Source organism: Mastigoproctus giganteus, chromosome 4 (assembly GCF_048544385.1).
Source record: "Mastigoproctus giganteus isolate SK-2022 chromosome 4, ASM4854438v1, whole genome shotgun sequence".
NCBI lineage: Eukaryota > Metazoa > Arthropoda > Arachnida > Uropygi > Thelyphonidae > Mastigoproctus > Mastigoproctus giganteus.
In genome coordinates, this window is record NC_143578.1 from 147,838,162 (window position 1) to 147,858,449 (window position 20,288).

The following is a 20,288-nucleotide window of genomic DNA, read 5'->3' on the forward strand; positions in this document are numbered from 1 at the left end:
CTTTACTCTGACAGATAGTGACTGGAGGGAGTCCGAGTAATGTTTATGCAAGGGGCTTTGTCGAGGCCATGTTATGTCAAGGATCTGGGTATATTCTTACCATGTGTACACCATATCCAAAAATTTCATTACTTCATACAGCATGTCCCACTCACTTTTTCTCCCTATTGAATACACCATGAATTGTCAAACTAATAGAGTAAGCTTATCTGCGAAAAGATCTAAACCTCCCAAACACTTCCTAATTCATTTCACAAATATACGTGGTCTTAATTCTAATTTCAAAGATGTCCATTTCCACTTGCAGTCTGCCAAACCCCATGTACTTTTTCTGACAGAATCTCAGTTATCGGTTGATTCAACTACTGTCCATCTCAGTTGCCCAAATTATTCACTGTATGATTCCTTTCGTCTCAAAGGTGGTACTTGTGCATATGCCCATTCCGATATTCCCTGTCAGAGACTTGGTAATTTGGAATCTCCTCTTTTCGATCTTCTCTGGCTTAAAATCTCTCTACCTCATTGTGTCAAATTAATCTGTTGTCTCTTCCGTTCTCCCATCTCCACTAATCACTTGGAGCTTCTTTGACTTCCTCTCTTTGCAGCTAGTTTGACTTTCTCCAGTCCAACTTTCCTAACAGCGAAGTAATTTTCCTTGGTGATTTTAATGTTCACAACTCCAGCTGGTTTCCGTTTTCTAGTCACACCGACCCAGCTTGTCGAGATGCTGAGGCTTTTGCAATTACTAATGACCTTACAGAGATTGTTCATTTACCTACAAGAATATCGGACAATCCTAATCATACAGCCAACATGCTTGATCTTTTTCTCACAAACAACCCTTCTATGTACACGGTCAAAGTAAGAGGTCCTTTAGGCACCTCAGATCACAACTTGATTGTCTCTTCTCCAATGGAGCCTTTAACTCATGGCTATTCCCGACGTCGTGTTGTTCGGCATTACAAGAATGAAAAATGGGATGACCTGCGAGATTTCTGTTCTTTTCCTTGGTCGGATTACTGTTTCAAAACTTCTAATATCAACATTTGCTCAGATCGTGTCAGTGAGATTATTCTTGCAGGAATGGAATCCTTTATCCCACACTGCACTTTAAAATCTCATACTTTTTCTAAACCTTGGTTTTCCAATAAATGTGCTAGGGCTGTTCAAGAGAAGAACGTTGCATATCGTAATTGGCTTATTTCTAATTCTTCAGTTTCATTTTCTGCCTACACCAAAGCTCGCAACAATTGTATGGCAGTTATTAATCAGTCCAAACTAGAGTTTGAACAGGCTAAGAGTAGAAAACTTGCTTCTTGCCCTAATGGTAGCCGAGCATTCTGGTCTATTGCCAAAGCTATTGGCCGCAACTTTTGCCCATCTCTGCTCCCACCTCTGTCAAAACCAGATGGTTCTGTTGTCACTTCAGCCAAGGATAAAGCTGACCTGCTAGCATCCCATTTTTCTTCCAACTCATGTATTAATGATCTTGGGAAAACACTTCCCACCATTCCGAACACTCTCCATTCAATGCCTCCTGTGGTATTCCATCAAAAGGATGTCAGAAAGATTTTGACGAATCTTGATACTAGGAAAGCTCCAGGTCCTGATGGTATTTCTCCACTTGTTCTCAAAACCTGTGCTCCTGAACTTACACCTGTTTTTTGCTGCCTTTTTTCACTTTCTTATTCCAAAGGTGTTTTCCCTTCTGCTTGGAAATTTGCTCATATCCAGCCAGTTCCTAAAAAGGGTAACAAATTCCTCCCATACAATTATCGTCCCATTGCAATTACTTCTACTCTTTCTAAAGTAATGGAAAAATCAATTAACTGCCAACTCTTAAACTACCTAGAAACCTTCCGTCTTATCTATGATCGCCACTATGGATTCCGCCTGTGTCAATCCACTGGTGATATTCTGGCTTATGTTACCCATTTATGGACTAATTCAATGGAAACGTTCTGTGAAACTCAAGCAGTTGCTCTTGACATCTCAAAGGCTTTTGATCGTGTTTGGCATAAACGTCTTCTAAACAAGCTTCCGTCTTATGGTTTGCCTACTGTTTTTTGTAATTGGTTATCCAGTTTCCTCTCTGATCACTCACTGAGGGTGATAGTAGATGGCTCTCTGTCTTCTAACTCCTTCACTAATGCCGGTGTTCCCCAAGATTCAGTTCTTTCCCTCACTCTTTTCCTCTTGTATATTAATGACCTTCTTCCATTAACTGGAAATCCTATCCATAGTTTTGCCGATGAAAGCACATTGCATTCCACTTTCCATTTTGAGAAACCTTGCCCTGCTCAATCAGCTTCAACTTTTCATAAGTCTGCTACCAATTCCTTAAATGCCGATCTCCAGGTAATTCCCCAGTGGGGCAAAGACAACTTAGTTGATTTAAATCCTTCTAAAACTCAGTCTTGTCTTATATCTCGCAAAAAGGATTCTTCTGCTTATCTTTGGTGACACTCCGATTTCTAGGCAAAATGATATATCTCTTTTGGGAATTACCCTAACTTCTAATCTCTCTTGGCACAAGCACATTACAAATATTGCTTCCTCTGCATCTTAAAAACTTGGTTTTCTCTTTCGCTCTCGGCGTTACTTTTCTTTCAAACAGCTGTTCACTCTGTACAAATCGCAAATCCACCCTGACATGGAATATTGTTCCCACATCTCACTTTGGGGGTGATGCCCCCAAAACCTCCCTGAGGCTTCTTGATTACATTCAGAAGAGGGCAGTTAGATTAATTAATGATTCATCTTTAACAGAGTCTCCACTCGCTGTCCCATAGACGTACTGTTTTTGCTGCATGCCTCTTCTACAGATATTTCCATGGCCTCTGTTCTTCTGAATTGGCTTCTATAATTCCCGCTCTCTCTTTCAAAACAGTCTGAACACGTGCCGCCACCAACCAACATCCATTTACCGTCCAACTTCAAACTCACCGAACCAACTTTTCATCTTCCTCGTTTATTCATTCAACTGCTGTTTTCTGTAACAATCTTCCTTCATACGTATTTCCTGAAAATTACAATCTACAGAAGTTCAAGTACAATGTCAACAAATATCTTCTTTTGTCTTCTCAACCTCCAACCCAAACACAGTACTAAGTACTATAGGTTCTAATACCTCTCGTGTTTGGGGTTTACATAAAAAAAAAAATACCATATCTCCAAATAGTAACGAATGCCTTTTCAATATCAAGGCATATCATTACAAGATGTTCGTTTTGGAGAAAGGCATTGCGAATATTTGATTCAGCTTTTGTCATTATGTCTATTGTTGATCTATATTTCTGAAAACTGTATTGCCTAGGACTAGGGAGGTTATGGAAGTCAAGAAACCATGTTAACCGATCATTCACCATTTTTTCTAAAGCTTTCTCTAGACAGCTAGTGAGGGCAATGGGGCGTTAATTATATGGGTTTGAATGGTCCTTCCCAGGTTTTAGAAAGCCAGTACAAACGAATGTCGCCAAGAGTCTTTATATGTATCCTCAAGGTATATCGTATTATACAGCAGTAAGAGCATGCGTAAAGAATTTTTAGTGAGGTGTTTAATCATTTGATAGTGGATTCCATCCAGACCTGCTGCACTTTGCTTAGATTTGGCTAGGGCTTTAGGCAATTCATTTATAGTAAAGGGTTGGTTGTATGAAATCTCATGAGCTGCATGGAAATTAATTTTGTATTTTTCGATTTGAGCTTTATATGTTTGAAAGATTGGCCGGTACGATCTTGTTGCTGACAATTTCTCAAAAGTTTCTCCTAGTAGATTTGCAATTTTTTCTGGTTCAGTTATGTCATGACCTTTCCAGCTTATGATCGGTTTAGGGACGGTTGAATATTTGCCTGAAATTTGTCTAATTTTATTCCAGATTATTCTGCTGTCTGTATTTCTATTAATTTTGCTTGCAAAAGATGGCCTATCCGAGCAGACACCATGCTGTTGCTAGTTAGCCAGCGTGGTGTGAGACGCAGACACTGGCCAACAGGGTTTGCCCCTTGGCCAGGTGTAATAGAGGACCAATGTCAGTACTCCCCCACATAGGAACCCCTTTCCCTAATGATCCTTCATTCCTGCCATCTGGGTTGGTTGCTCTCTCACTCCAGATTCTGAATGGTGAAAATTGCATGGTGTGTTGTTATGCCCCTAGTACTTATGTCTAAATTATCAAATAAAGATGGAATTTTGGATCAGAGTGGGTTCATCTAAAAGAGTTTTAGATTTGTATCCCACAGGTGACTTTTTGTAACTTTTGAGACAGTCTTTGGAGAAATAACGGTGTTTGAGATTTCTTGCATATGCTTGTATATGTATCACTATGGCAGCCATGCTTACGTTGTCACAGCAATGATATAGGATCCTGTTACAGCCTTAATGACATTAATTCCGTACGCTATCTGTTGAAATAATTATGTGTCAAACAATCCATGATTATTTTGGTATGTGTTTCAATGTATTTTCATATTTACTACCTAGTAATATTTGCATTTTCCTTTTTTGAACACATTGTGAGCATTCCCTATGTTTAGTAAACAAAGTATGACATCATCTAGGCTGGCAATCACTTTGTGTTTTTGGGTTGATCACATATAAATCTTAATTTTTCCCCCCCACCACATATATGGTCATTTATCTTTATAGGAGCAATGTTATTTTGTCAGATTTATGTCTGTCAGCAATATTTCACGTGCTTGATCACGTTACGTGGCCATCGTAACTTTGTACAGCATTGTATATATAGTGATTTCTATGAGTTTTTCACTCCTCTCTTTCTCTGTTTCAAGGGAACAGAAAAGCATAACTGATATACCATCAGATATAGGGGACCTTTCTCTACCCCACAGAATCATTTTATTATTTTTTGCCTTGTATTCATGTTTTAATTTATGTCTTGCCTAATGGTCACGTGGCCCGCTGGTGTTGGCATATAGGAAGAATTTGACCCCCCATTTCTCTCCAAATTTCTAACATGGGAAAATCTAAACTATTCCACTTATAGAGGATCCTTTACTCACTATTGGCTAAAAATTTTGGCCTCTCCGCACTATTTGTTCACTTGTAATTAGTGTCTAAAATTACACCAATTCCTATATGCCTACCATGAATGCTGCTATGTGTATGGCTTTAGCACTTTGTTACTCTATCATTTTGAACTGTGCCTTTTGTCCTAGGACTTTTGGACCTGAACTGTGCCATCTATATAATAACAACAAACAATAACCATTATTATGCCAGCACACAAGAAACTGGAACTTTTTGGAACCCCGTGTGCTGCCTCTACCACAACTCACATGGAGACCTCCCCAACCATAGAGTAGTCTTCGAGAAGCTGGCAGAAAAGAACATCTCACAGCTCTGTGCACAGGAGGTGCAGGATCCTCTAAACTCCTTTCCACTTACCCAGAGCTCTTCTGCAACTGAGGTTAGTGATACCTCCCAACCGGCTGATGCGACAAGGATCACATCTTTATCCTTCGGACTGCCCTCTTAGACCAACTGAAGGAAGGTCAGAGAGTATCTGGGAAATGGTTCTTGACATTGATAAAATTTTGGCAAAAATGGAGAAGATCATCCACAACCTACAGATAGAGAATGCCTTCCTGAAAGCAACACTGCAAGAAAAAGAAAAGACAGCATGGCCCCAGGTTACTCTGTTGACCTTTGCCCAGGTTGCCTCAATGCTCAAGGCAACCAAAGACCCAGTATTACAGGAAGAAGACCTAGGAAACAACATCATCCTGATTAAGGCACTGGCCAATCAGAGGTGAAAACAAGTGAGGAGGTGAAAAACAGCATAATGACACAGGTGAAGGAAGATCTAAAGGAAAAAAAGAATTAAAAGTATAAGATGCCTCAGAGAAAATGGAATTATTATAGAAACAGCTTCCTCCTCTGAAGCAGAAAAGATTAAGATGTCATCAAAGTTGAAAGACCTGAATATGAATGTAGGGGTCCCCAAAAGACTGGGACCCACCATGATAATCTACGATATCTCTAAAGACCTGACCAAGGATGACATCATAGATGAGATATATAACAAAAACCTGGGGAGTCTTGATATGACCTTGCAGGAGGCACAGAATGTCATAAAATTAAGAATCCTGATCAAGTCAAGGAAAAAAGGCCTGCTGAACTGGGTGATTGAAGTAACCGGGCACATAAGAAAGAGAATCATAAACCAAAACAACAGAATCTTTCTCCAATGGTCGGTGCATAAAACTGCCACTTTGCAGTGGCATTTAGATGATTTAAATGTTTTAGGTATGGCCACTCGGCAAAGCCCTGCTGACAGGAAGCCAACACCTGTGGACACTGTGCTACCAAAGGACATATATACTTGAATTGCCTGAACAAAGCTAGCAGCCCTCAGTGGCCCAGCTGCAAGATGCATAAGAGGGATTGCAATCATTCATTTAAAGACCCCAATTGTCCAGAGTTCCTGAGAGCCAAAGAATTTGTTAAATCCAAAACCCCATAAAGATAACGATGACAACTGGTACTGGATTATTACTGGTACTGCAGTAATAATCTGAGAGTCGTGTAAATAAACTGCCAAAGATTGCTCACAGTTATGAATCAGGTCTTCTACAAAACCATACACATATAAAGGATCTGTCAAGGAACCAACCACCAGGGGAAGGGTTCTGACGTCAACTGTAACAATCACTGGCCAGGGAGGCAACGCAGTGGCAGGGCGCTAGGCCACAATTGCAGTCTTCGACCCAGACATCACGGTTACCAAACTGATGGGACTATGCATCCCTTCACACCATAGCTGCCTCAATCGAGAGTCCCTTTGGAGGGCTCCACATTTCTCTATCTACATGCAGTGTTCCCAGAAAACACAGCCGATGGACCCATTCGCTCTTTGTTAATGCACAAAATGTCTAAAAAGATGCTTATTTTTTAAAAATTTTTGGTGTGGCTGCCCCAGCTTTTGTGACCAAACAATGAAATTGTCAAAAAACTACACAAATACAAAGAAAACTCACCTCACAATCATGCACGATAATAACTGAACACTTTGATGGAAAAACCGAATACATTTTTCCTAAAGAAAAAAAAAACGGACAAAGAACAAAAAACAAAGAGAAGTAACAGAGAAATTCACACCACGTGCAACCACTGATTCTTTTCGCCTGAACATTATAAGACGATTTTGCGAGCAGTAACAATGCGATTTGCTGTTGCAGTTCAACAGAAATGCATTTTTTTTTAAATTTTTTAAACCCCAAACCCCCGCTTTTGTAGCCAGACATGACTAGACAATTTCTAGAAGTAACAAATGACAATTTCTAGAAATAACAAACTTCATGTGGTGTGAAGTAGTGCTTTAAAAAAAAAAAAAAGACAGAAAAACACTTGCCTGATCAGTGCGGTGCCCTCAATCAATCAAAGTGAAGAAACAAAAATTCACACCACATGCAACCACTATTTCTTCTCGCCCGTTCATTACTAGACAATTTTGTGAGCATATGTGACATGTCTGGGTGGAGTTTTCTTGTGTCTCAGTGAGAAGAGGGGGAATGCAGTGAGTGGGCAGAGTCTCCAACCATCAATCACTGCCTTGTCGGTGATTGATGGTTGGAGACTCTGCCTGAAAATTTACATTAGGATGCACCCTGGAGGGTGCATCCTAATGTAAATTTTAGCAGAGATCTGAATCTGTTCTCTCACTCCCTCATCACCCCAACCTGGACGGTGGTCCCCCCCCCCTCTCTCCCAGAGCAGGGTGGCCATTCTGCCTCAGGGACCCTGTTCTGTCCCCCTTTCATCCGTTCTTTTTTTTTTCTTTCTTTCTTTTTTTTTTTTTTTTTTTTTTACTGGGCTCTCTGTCTGTAGCCCTGGCTACACACAGGGTTCACCCTGCCAGTGATTTAAACTCCCCACTGCCGGCCTGCCTCCTTGTGGCGCTGGATGGTAAACTAGAGGTTGTTATGCAAAAACAAAGGCCCCTAGGCTAAGAAGCCAGATGAACAACACAACCCCACACTAATACTACACAAACACTCGCTGACCTACATAAATCTGGCCATTACAGGGTTTTGTATTCATCACATTGCATATGTGCAGTTGGGGAACCCCCCCCCCAGAGCCACACTACAATTAACACTACACACTGTTCTAAAGAATTCCAGAACAGTAGTTGAGGTTGGCAGTTTGAATAAATTCAAAGGTCAACTGGATACTTACCTGTGTGAGGAGGGAAGCAAATAATTTATTTTCTTATCTACTTGTCCCCCCCCTACCAGTGCAGTAAAAACATGTAGCTTCCTTCCACTATATGGCAAATACTATTACTCTTAGTGCAAATCAACAGATGTAACTTAATGAATGAGCTACAACACACATCACAACTCACATACAAGACATAAGACAAGATACATGTGTGTAATAAGATTAACTAAAATAAAAACTTATGAATTCTTCTAGCGAGCGAATTATGTTAACTAAAGCAAATAAAAATTTCAGTTTTTTGTTGAAAAAACAATAAACAGAATTTCGTAATATAAAGATAAACAACCTTAATATCCAAATGAATGATATTTTTCTCATGCATATGTTTTACTCCTTCACAAATCTGTCTCATGTAGTTTATAACTTCTGCTTCTGACATTTTGTAGTCTTCAGCTGTTATCCTTTCAAAGAGTTCTCCACCAGACATGCTATATTTGCAAAAGAAGTAATTAATTTAGTCTACTTTTTGATAAGGGAAAAAAAAAAAAAAAAAAACATATATATATATAAGAATAATACTATACTGTAAAAATAGAAACAAACAGATGTTCTGTTGAAATCAAAAATGTAGCAATGGCTGATTAATGATAAAATATTTCATTAAACCTAGAACTACTGATAAATGGGTACTTTCACTGCTTGTAAAATGTATGACTGTTCAAAAAAAATGGGGAAGTTAAAAATAATTTTATTTACAAAGATTATTAAAGATGGCAAATATGTACATATCTGAAGCTATTTTACATCACTATCAAACTGAAGTTTGATAGTGATGTAAGCTATCCTGCAGTATGATAATATAAAATAGTTCTTATGCTAAAATAGTTCTTGCAGTCTTATGGTAGCTGGTGGCATACTCTGAAGTCTTTATTGGCAGAAGGTGCACATTTTATTAGGGAGGGAAAAACAGGATTTACAAATATTACAAGTTTTGTTAATATTATCAGAAGGAAGCAACATCATTTCTGGATTTTTCTTCTGAGGCATTATTGCAAAAAAAAATCTTTTTTATGTAAAAGTAAGTTACAAAATTTAAATATAATACACTAAAATTTCCAACATATGGCAATATAACTGATACCCAAAATTGAGGATTTACTAACTATAAAGAAAATAATAGTTATTAACAAAATATGATAATGCCACTGAGAATGCATGCTCAGTTTACAAAATGGTTTCCAAAATATTTGTTTAATTTGATGATACTATTTGATGATACTATTGCTGCATTGTAATTTTTTTATTCTAGGATTAAAATTAATTCACAGTATTCTAGAATTAAAATTATTTCAAAATATTCGAACACTGACATCATTAGTGCAATTGCATAGCTGAATTTTTAAGACACTAAAGTTTCTACATTAGGCATCATTATTATAACATCTCATATTGTGAAATCCTTCACAACAAGTTATGTTCCCTTTATACTTTGAATAGGTAACACTTCCTGAATAGAGAAGTTTGCTGTTAGTTATTCTCAGTTGAGTACCACCACCCAGAAAGCACTGTTTTGAAGGTACAGTAGAGCATCGAAAATCCAAATGTCAATAATTTAAAACATTAATAATCCAAACAAGCCAGCATTTATTTTTTGTTATGCTGGCACCATAATATAATTACAGTAAGTGCTGGTTATTGTGATCACATTTGCAAATTGAATTTTGATTCTATAAAACAGTAATTCTAATATGCAAAAATCAGAGGACTATTATCCACAGGCTATAAAAATGAAGATATAAAGCATAAATTTACACCTTTTTTTCCCCTTACCAATTAACAAAATTAAATGATATGTGAAAATCGGAAGACTATTGTCCACAGGTTAGCAAAATAAAAATAATTTACGTTTATTTACATATTGTTATTTTAGATTTAGGAGCATTAGCAACTAAAGGCCATATTGCTCCGGGATATGCGGTGGTCATTCCCTGACCTTTCCGCATCCTCTGTATTTGGTGGTGACAGGCTTGAACCCTAGTCTAATCAAGAAGCATGTGCTATGCACTGCTGCTCCTTCCCACCTGGCTACAGAGGCGCCTTTTATTTACAGAGCTTAATTAATATACATACAGCACTAAACAGGGAAATAGAGTGGGCCAGTAAATCAGAGAGTCTTATAATGGGAGATTTTAATTTCCCAGATATTGACTGGAATTTGGGGGCTGGTTACTCACACACTAGCAGGGCTTTTGTGGATTTATTGGATGATTGTTTTCTACATCAGCATGTTCGGGAGGCAACTAGAGGGAGTAATACTCTTGATTTGATTATCAGCAGTGATTCTTCATGCATTAAGAATCTGCAGATAAATGAACCACTAGGTGGCAGTGATCACAGTGTGCTGAATTGGGAGTTACTGAAAGATGTAACTACCATTAGGGGTAAAGGGAAGGGTTATTGCTTCCGTAAAGGTGACTACGATGGACTGAGACAGTATTTAAATTCTATACAGTGGGACCAACTGATGATGTTACCAACAGCAAACTCAAAATGGGAAGCATTCAAAGAACTTATCTTGGAAGCTACTAGGCTTTACATACCGACTAAGAAATATTGTTCAAGGTTTAGGCCAAAATGGATGTCAGATGAACTAATGAGGCATATGGCAGAGAAGAAAAATGCATGGGATACTTACAAATTAACACATGACACAGAAGCCTATGATAGATACAAGTTGATATGCAACCAAGTTACAAAGGAGGTTAGGCAGGCGAAGGCAGATTACGAGAAATCCTTGGCAAGGGATGCAAAGAAAAACAGCAAAGAGTTCTTTACTTATGTAAACTCTAGAAGGAAGGGGATGAATCAGATTGGTCCACTTGATATTGATGGGTCAACTGTTGATGATCCTGCTCAGGTAGCTAACAAACTAAATGAATATTTTGCATCGACATTCACACATGAGGAGTTATTCAGCAAGGGGAATGCCAGAGGTGTATTCAACTCTAGCAGTCAGCTACAGAATCTTGAAATAACTGGGAGTAAAGTGGAGGAGAAACTGTTGAAGATAAACACAAGAAAGGCACCCGGGGTGGATGGGATCTATCCAGTTATATTAAAGGAGGCAGCAAAGGAAGTAAGCAAACCCCTAGCCATAATTATGAGAGCTTCCTTGGACTCAGGGGAGGTACCCATAGACTGGAAATGTGCAAATGTGACCCCAATTCACAAAGGAGGATCAAAGGCTGACACAAGTAATTATAGACCTGTGAGCTTAACTTCTGTTCCAGGAAAATTAATGGAGGCACTGGTTAAAGAAGCACTGCAGGATCATTTAGACAAGACTTCAGTTATAGCTCAGACACAGCATGGTTTTGTTAAGGGGAAGTCTTGCCTGACCAACTTGATTGGATACTATGATGCAGTCACAAAAGAACTGGATGCAGGGAATAACTTTGATATTATATACTTGGATCTTAGAAAGGCTTTTGATACTGTTGCACATGGAAGACTGCTACACAAATTGGAGCAGTGTGACATTGGAGGCAAATTGCTGCTATGGATAAAGGGGTGGTTGAGGGGGAGAAGACAGAGAGTGGTAATCAATGGACACTGCTCATCGTGGACTAATGTTATTAGTGGAGTCCCTCAGTGTTGGGTCCATTATTGTTTTCTGTATTTATAAATGATATTGATGATGGTATATCAAGCTTAATGTCCAAGTTTGCAGATGATACAAAGGTTGGCAGGGTTGTCAAGGACACTACTGACACTATGCTGCTGCAACAGGATCTGGAAAGGTTGAGCAGATGGGCTGAGAGGTGGCAAAAGAAGTTTAACATTGACAAATGTAAAGTACTACACATGGGAAACAGCAACCCCAGAGCAACGTATCAACTCTGTGGTACTACACTGACAGTGGTAGAGAATGAAAGGGACTTGGGGGTGATTGTGCAGGCAGATATGAAGTTCTCTGAGCAGTGCAGACGGGCTGCAAGAGTAGCTCATGGAGTATTGTCAATGATATACAGGAATTTTTCCAGCAGGGATAAGGAGGTGATTATTCCATTGTATAAGGCAATGGTCAGACCACACCTAGAGTACTGTATACAGGTCTGGAGGCCTCATTTCAAGAAGGATGTAGAGCTGCTGGAACGAGTACAGAGAAGGGCAACAAGATTAGTGAATGGAACAAAGGGGTGCTCTTACGAAGAAAGGCTTAAGTTTTGCAAATTACAGTGTCTGGAGACTAGGCACCAGCGAGGTGATCTGATAGAGGTGTATAAAGCCTTGAATGGTTTAAGCATGCTCAATGCTGATGGGATTCTTCCTCTAGCTCAGAAAAATCACCTGAGAGGGCATAAATTCAAATTGAGGAAAGACAGATGTAGGATAGACGTGCAGAAATTTGCCTTTAGCCAGCGGGTGGTTGGTTGGTGGAACAGACTGCCATCCCTTGTGGTGGAGGGTGATAGCCTAAATAAGTTTAAGGCTCAGCTGGACAGGTATTTTGAACGAACAGAGGGGTGAAGTGGAAGTGGGTTTTTTTTTTTTTTTTTTTTTTGGCTGATGCTGCATAAGCTTGCTTTCTTGCATCAAATGCCTCTACTAATGCTAATGCTAAACATAACATGTTGTAATCTGTTATTCAACACACTTTTGTAATCTGATATTTCTTTTCACTGACATTTTTTGGTATCATAAAAGCTAAAACAGTGAAATAAGAAAAAAAAAAAAAAAAGCATCAATCAATAACAAAGAACACGGCATGCAGAAATTGCAATTAACATGATACGTACAAATGAGATACAGAGTAAAAAGATTCTGAACAAGAGTTTTTACAGTTTTATTTTACCGTACTGTAGTTTTTTTTGTCTCCTAAAAGGAAGCAAAAATTTTTAACAATTGAATTGAAGATTGAGATTTTAAACAAACTTTCAAAGGGAGAAAGTGGGTCTTTGTTAGCAAAATTTTACAAGTTGGAAAGTCAACTATACCAGACATTAAAAACAACAAGGCCAAATTTTAAAGTTTGCATTGAAACTTGATTTAGATGGTGCAAAAAAAAAAAAAACTATGGGAACATGGTTAACTCAGGGGCTCACATCTGGTGAGTATGGGCTTGGCACACCCAGGGTCCTGAGCTGGATATCACTATTCTTCACTTTCATGGTGATTCCCTTCTATTTCTCTCTCTCTCTCTCTCTCTCTCTCTCTCTCTCTCTCTCTCTCTCTCTCTCTCTCTCTCTCTCTCAGGGATAACTCAGATTTTTTTTTTTTTTTTTTTTGGCTGGTGCAGCAAAAGCCTCAGGCTTCCTTGCGCCATATGGCTAATAATAATAATAATAATAAATAACATCAAATGACTCATCCCTCAAAGATGCCATTTATTTGTGGTTTACAAATAAATGTAATTACCGCCATTGTAACACGATACAGCATATCCGGAATTCGATAGCATTAGCTTTGTATAGTATAGTGCATAATATAATATTGTCATTTAATCAGTAAATCTATTAATCTTGTTAAACTTCATTGTCAATTAAACTGTACTTTTAACTATATATATATAACGACTTAGATACAAACGTAACAAATAATTAATACATAACTTGATACGGAAGTTATATAAAGGGAACTCGTAGATAACACTCGATACTGGAAAATAAATATAGCGCTATAACTGTGTTAGGATACAAGTTTAAGGTTTTAATTTTGTTCTGAAATTGTAATTTTATTGACATTAAATAGAAATCATGACTCAGACCAGAGCAGCAAAGCAAAAGGCTCAAGCTAATGGGAGTGCTGTGGCTCAGGGGAGAACTGAGGGGGGCAGTTGCCCTCTGAATCACAGCCTTTTAAGATGCACTGTTTGCTTGATGTTTGCGGAGCAATCGGATACGGGACATGATAGTGCCATGGGGGATGTCTTTGTGTGTGCACGATGCAAGGAGTGCAAGGAAATTAGGCGACAACTCAGCATTGTTATGGGCCTATATGAGACCTTGAAGGATAGGGTGGATGCTCTCGAAGGAAATAAATTGAGGGGCCCATCAAGCTCTCAGCTGCCCACATCAACGCCAGAGCTTGCATTTGGTCATCTTGCAACACAGAGGCAGCCCCCAAGGCAGAATGCGCTGGTCCCACAGGAACTAGTAGTTGTTGGTGACTCTATTGTCAGGGAAACGGGGAACATGCTTTGTAAAAAGGATAGGTGGAACAGGACCAGGGTATGTCTGCCAGGAGCAAAGGTTGATGACGTTGTAGAGCAGATATCATCTTTTAAGGGCACAAAAGGTGATATAGTTGTACACGTTGGCACTAATGATATTAAGAGTAGAAGACCAGCGGAATTACTTAACAAGTACAGGTCACTGTTGAAAAAAAGCCGTGAAGTAGGGTTGAATTTGAAAGTGTCTGCAATTCTGCCCAGACACGATAAGAGGGAGTATATGATGAGAGCCTTGTCGATCAATTCGGCCTTGGAAAGATTGTGCAAGGCTCAAGGGGTAGAATTTTTTTCAACCTGGACTGTACTTGTTAACAGGAAGGATTGCTCCTACAGGGATGGGATACACTTAAATAGAAAGGGTGCAAGAATATTTGCTGATGCTATCGAGGCAGTGTTAGGTGGGTCGGAAAACTGCTAGCTTGGGGGGAGACAAAGACTAATAGATTAACAGTAGCCACTGGCAGAGGTGAAAGAGATTCTTGCACTGCTTCTATTGGAATGAGCAGAAGCCTGAAAAACAAGATGCAGGATATTTCAGAGACTGCTGGAAGTCATTGCGGTACAAGTAAACACATGGGTTGTGTTAGGGTAGCTAAGAATAGAAACAGGTGCATGTATACTTGCGTGTACACCAATGCTAGGAGTTTAGTAAATAAATTTGATGAATTTGAGGTATTGCTCAAAACATCAAAGGCAGATATTGTTGGGATATCAGAGACGTGGTGTCACACAGATATAAGGAATGCAGAACTGGAATTTGGGGAGTACAACGTCTACAGAAATGATAGACAGGATAGGAAGGGAGGAGGGGTTATGCTATTAGTTAAGAAACACATAAAATCCAAGGAAGTGAAGCCAGTCGACATCGATGGACAGGGCAGTGTCGAGTCAGTTTGGTGTGACATAAGCATAGGTAAATCAAAATCGAGAGTAGGAGTTGCGCTATAGGCCTAATGACTCTGATGAGTATAATAAGATACTGTACAGGGAAATAGAATGGGCCAGTAAATCAGAGAGTCTTATAATGGGGGATTTTAATTTCCCAGATATTGACTGGAATTTGTGGGTTGGTCACTCACACACTAGCAAGGCTTTTGTGGATTTATTGGATGATTGTTTTCTACACTAGCATGTTCGGGAGGCAACTAGAGGCAGTAATACTCTTGATCTGATTATCAGTAGTGATACTTCGTGCATTAAGAATCTGCAGATAAAGGAACCACTAGGTGGCAGTGATCACAGTGTGCTGAAGTGGGATTTACTCAAGGAGGTAACTACCATCAGAGGTAAATGGAAGGGTTTTTGCTTTCGTAAAGGCGACTATGATGGTCTGAGACAGTATTTAAATTCTATACAGTGGGACCAACTGATGATGTTACCAACAGCAAATTCAAAATGGAAAGCATTCAAGGAACTAATCTTGGAAGCTACCAGGCTTTACATACCAACCAAGAAATATTGTTCAAGGTTCAGGCCTAAATGGTTGTCAGATGAACTAATGAGACATATGGCAGAGAAGAAAAATGCATGGGATACATACAAATTAATGGGTGACATGGAAGCCTATGATAGATATAAGTTGGTCTGTAACCAAGTCACAAAGGAGATTAGGCAGGCAAAGGCAGATTATGAGAAATCCTTGGCAAAAGATGCAAAGAAAAACAGAAAAGAGTTCTTTACCTATTTAAGCTCAAGAAGGAAAGGGATGAATCAGATTGGTCCACTGGATGTTGATGGTTCAACAGTTGAGGATCCTGCTCAGGTGGCTAACAATCTAAACGAGTATTTTGCATCTACATTCACACATGAGGAGTTATTCAGGAAGGGGAATGTCGTAGGTGAAGTAAACATTGGCCGTGAGCTAGATGATTTTCTAATAACTGAGAGGAAAGTGGAGGAGAAATTGTTGAGGATTAACATAAAAAAGGCACCCGGGGTGGATGGGATCTATCCAGTTATATTAAAGGAGGCAGCAAAGGAAGTAAGCAAACCCCTAGCCATAATTATGAGAGCTTCTTTGGACTCAGGGGAGGTACCAATAGACTGGAGATGTGCAAATGTAACCCCAATTCACAAAGGAGGATCAAAGGCTGACACAAGTAATTATAGACCTGTTAGTTTAACTTCTGTTCCAGGAAAATTAATGGAGGCACTGGTTAAAGAAGCACTGCAGGATCATCTAGAGAAGACTTCAGTTTTAGCTCGGAAACAGCATGGTTTTGTTAAGGGGAAGTCTTGCCTGACCAATTTTATTGGATACTATGATGCAGTCACAAAAGAACTGGATGCAGGGAATAACTTTGATATTATATATTTGAATCTTAGAAAGGCTTTTGATACTGTTGTGCGTGGAAGACTGCTGCACAAATTGGAGCAGTGTGGCATTGGAGGCAAATTTCTGCTATGGATAAAGGGATGGTTGAGTGGCAGAAGACAGAGAGTGGTAATCAATGGACACTGCTCAACGTGGACTAATGTTATTAGTGGAGTTCCTCAGGGTTAAGTGTTGGGTCCATTGTTGTTTTCTGTATTTATAAATGATATTGATGATGGTATATCAAGCTTAATGTCCAAGTTTGCAGACAATACAAAGGTTGGCAGGGTTGTTAAGGTCACTACTGATGCTATGCTGCTGCAACAGAACCTGGAAAGGTTGAGTAAATGGGCTGAGAGGTGTCAAATGAAGTTTAACATTGACAAATGTAAAGTACTACATATGGGAAACAGTAACCCCAGATCAACGTATCAACTCTGTGGTACTACGCTGACAGTGGTAGAGAATGAAAAGGACCTGGGGGTAATTGTGCAGGCAGATATGAAGTTCTCTGAGCAGTGCAGACGAGCTGCAAGAGTAGCTCATGGTGTCTTGTCAATGATATACAGGAATTTTTCTAGCAGGGATAGGGATGTGATTATTCCCTTGTATAAGGCATTGGTCAGGCCACACCTTGAGTACTGTATACAGGTCTGGAGGCCTCATTTCAAGAAGGATGTAGAGCTGCTGGAACGAGTACAGAGAAGGGCAACAAGATTAGTGAATGGAACAAAGAGTTGCTCTTACGAAGAAAGGCTTAAGTTTTGCAAATTACAGAGTCTGGAGACTAGGCATCGGCGAGGTGATCTGATAGAGGTGTATAAGGCTTTGAATGGCTTGAGCATGCTCAATGCCGATGGTATTCTTCCTCTTGCTCAGAATAATCACCTGAGAGGGCATAAATTCAAATTGAGGAAGGACGGATGTCGGATAGATGTGCGGAAATTTGCCTTTAGCCAGCGGGCAGTTGGTTTGTGGAATAGACTTCCATCACTTGTTGTTGAAGTTGATAGCCTAAGCAAATTTAAGGCTCAGCTGGACAGGTATTTCGAACAAACGGAGGGGTGAAATGAGAGTAGTGGTTGTGTTTTTTTTTTTTTTTTTTTTTTGGCTGATGCTGAATAAGCTTGCTTCCTTGCATCACATGCCTCTACTAATTGTAATGCTACACAGGGACAAAGTTTACGAGAACCCATATCTGGACCTTTGTTGTGTGAAAAGGCACTGGATTTTAACAAAAAATTAGGCAGTCCCTCAGATTTTAAAGCTAGTGTTTTTGTTCTAAACTTACTAAACATTTGTTTGTCTCCGGAATGGTATTTTGGATAAGTTCAAAAATTTTAACAAATCGGAAGTCCGAACTACCCCCAGTCCCAATTAACTCATATTATCGACACTGTACTGTGTGTGTATATATATATATAAGTATATATAAAATATTTTAAGTATAAAATATTGTAGGTAGAACGTGTTAAAGAGCTTTATGTATAGAATTAAAACTAATGAATATACCGTATACCCTGGGAGCGATATATGTTGTGAAAGAAGGGGGGGATGAACCGGAAAATAAAATGATAAGAATTGCAAAAATTGAAAAAATACCAAAATTTTTTTTGAAAAAACGACCAGGGTGAAAATAACATTGCAGTGTCTTTCATAATTTTTGTCATCATCAGAGGTCATCCACCGAAATCATGAAAAAGACAGCAATGCTCTTACTTCTGTTTCCGACATGTTCTGTATGCATAAGTTCATGTGGGAAATAGCCACGTGGTATTTTACAAATTTAGATTTTAAAATTTAAGTTTTACAAATTGAATTTTACAAGTTGAATTTAAATTAGGATTGTGCAAAATTTAAGTTAATAAAAGTGTTGCATACAGATCATGGATGACCTTACAGAAGTAAGAGAAACACTATGAAAAGGAAAAAATTAAAGCCAAAAGTAAGGAAAATCGGTATAGACAGTAAGACAGGGACTTACTGTTACTAGCAGAATGGTAAGTCCCTGATATCACTGATATTCTCATAGTGAATTACCAATGAAAAGACGAAAAAGAATAAATGCACAAGGATATTATGCGTTGTGTATTTGTTCTTTTTATTATTATTATTATTATTACTATGCACACCAATTGGCATCTCTCATATTATTATTATTATTATTATTATCAGCCATATGATGCAAGGAAGCCTGAGGCTTATGCTACACCAGCCAAAAAAAAAAAAAAAAAATGAGTTACCCTTAGAGAGAAAGCGAAAATGAACAAGAGTAAGAAATAGGAGGGAATCACCAAGAAAGAGAAGAATGATGATATTCAGCTCAGGACCATGCATGTGCCAAGTCCATATTGTATTGATATACTTCACAACTGTGTTGGCATGATTGCAACACCGGAGTACCTACCTACGCACCGATGATAGACCAGCAAGCCTTGAAGCAGTGCCATCTGGTATCCCCCCGACAATAAGTAACAATAGTTTTCTCCATTGGAGAAGCATTACTTATTCCATTTAGTGCAACACATGGTAACTCATTGTGAAGGTAGTCACAATACGAGATACAATTAAATCGATGCCATTCACACTACTTTTGTAGTTTTTTACTACTGCCAAAAAACATTGTGATATATTACTGATATGCTTATAGTATTTACTAACTTAATAAGTGCAATACTAAGTTAATAAGGCAGACAGGATTATGAATTTAAAAACAAAGTGATGTATTGATATAAAAAAATCTAAAATTTACTTACAATTCATAAATAAGCACCATTTCATCATCTTCTTCAAATGCATCATGAAGGCGAATTAACTTTGGATGATGCAACTGGTTCATGATATCAATTTCTTTTTTTATCAAAGACTTTTCAAGAGGATGTGATACCGGAATGAACTTAGCAGCAAAAACATGGCCACTTCGCCTTTCTCTACATCGATGGACTACTCCAAAGGCACCACTGTTTATATACAGACAGATAAATATCACATATGTAAGAAGATACAAATAATGAAATAAATGATATAATTCTTATGTTTCTTAAACTCAGCAGGAAACAAATTCTTTTACAAAAATAGGAAGAAAACCACATCCCTTTCAGTATAAAAAGAAAATTAAGGGTTATGAGCTAAAATACTTGTGTATTATTAGCTCATAAAAAAATTGGCATGAGCTAATAACGCACAAGCATTATTAGCTCATACCATTGTTTTTCAACCAGTGCTCCCACAGAATGTCAAATACCAAGAGAACTAAGTCTTCTATGATATGTTCCACTAGAAATTTAGCACTAATCTAAATTTTCATGTGCTTTAAAATAAAGAAAATATACACAATATTCACTACAAAATAATTATCTTAATATGATTAATTAATTTTAATTATTCTGTTTCTAGCCATAAAAGACAAAGTTTTCTTCTTTTTTTTTTTTTAAATTGTAATTCCAAAGTGTAAGAAATTAAATCGCTGACATAATCTCTGAATATCTTCAATGGAACAAGCTGATTAATTAATAACAATAAAAAGGAGAAATGTTTAATAAATAATTCATGATTCA

General features: G+C 38.4%; 1 protein-coding gene across 1 annotated transcript in view; it reads right to left on the reverse strand.

Moving 5' to 3' along the window:
* The window catches only part of LOC150087120 (twitchin-like), a 3,511,780-nt gene that overhangs the window by 487,385 nt on the left and 3,004,107 nt on the right, over window positions 1–20,288 (reverse strand). The window contains 2 exon segments of the mRNA XM_090372971.1: window positions 8,532–8,673; window positions 19,488–19,691. Coding sequence (XP_090229097.1) covers window positions 8,532–8,673; window positions 19,488–19,691 — 346 coding nt within the window.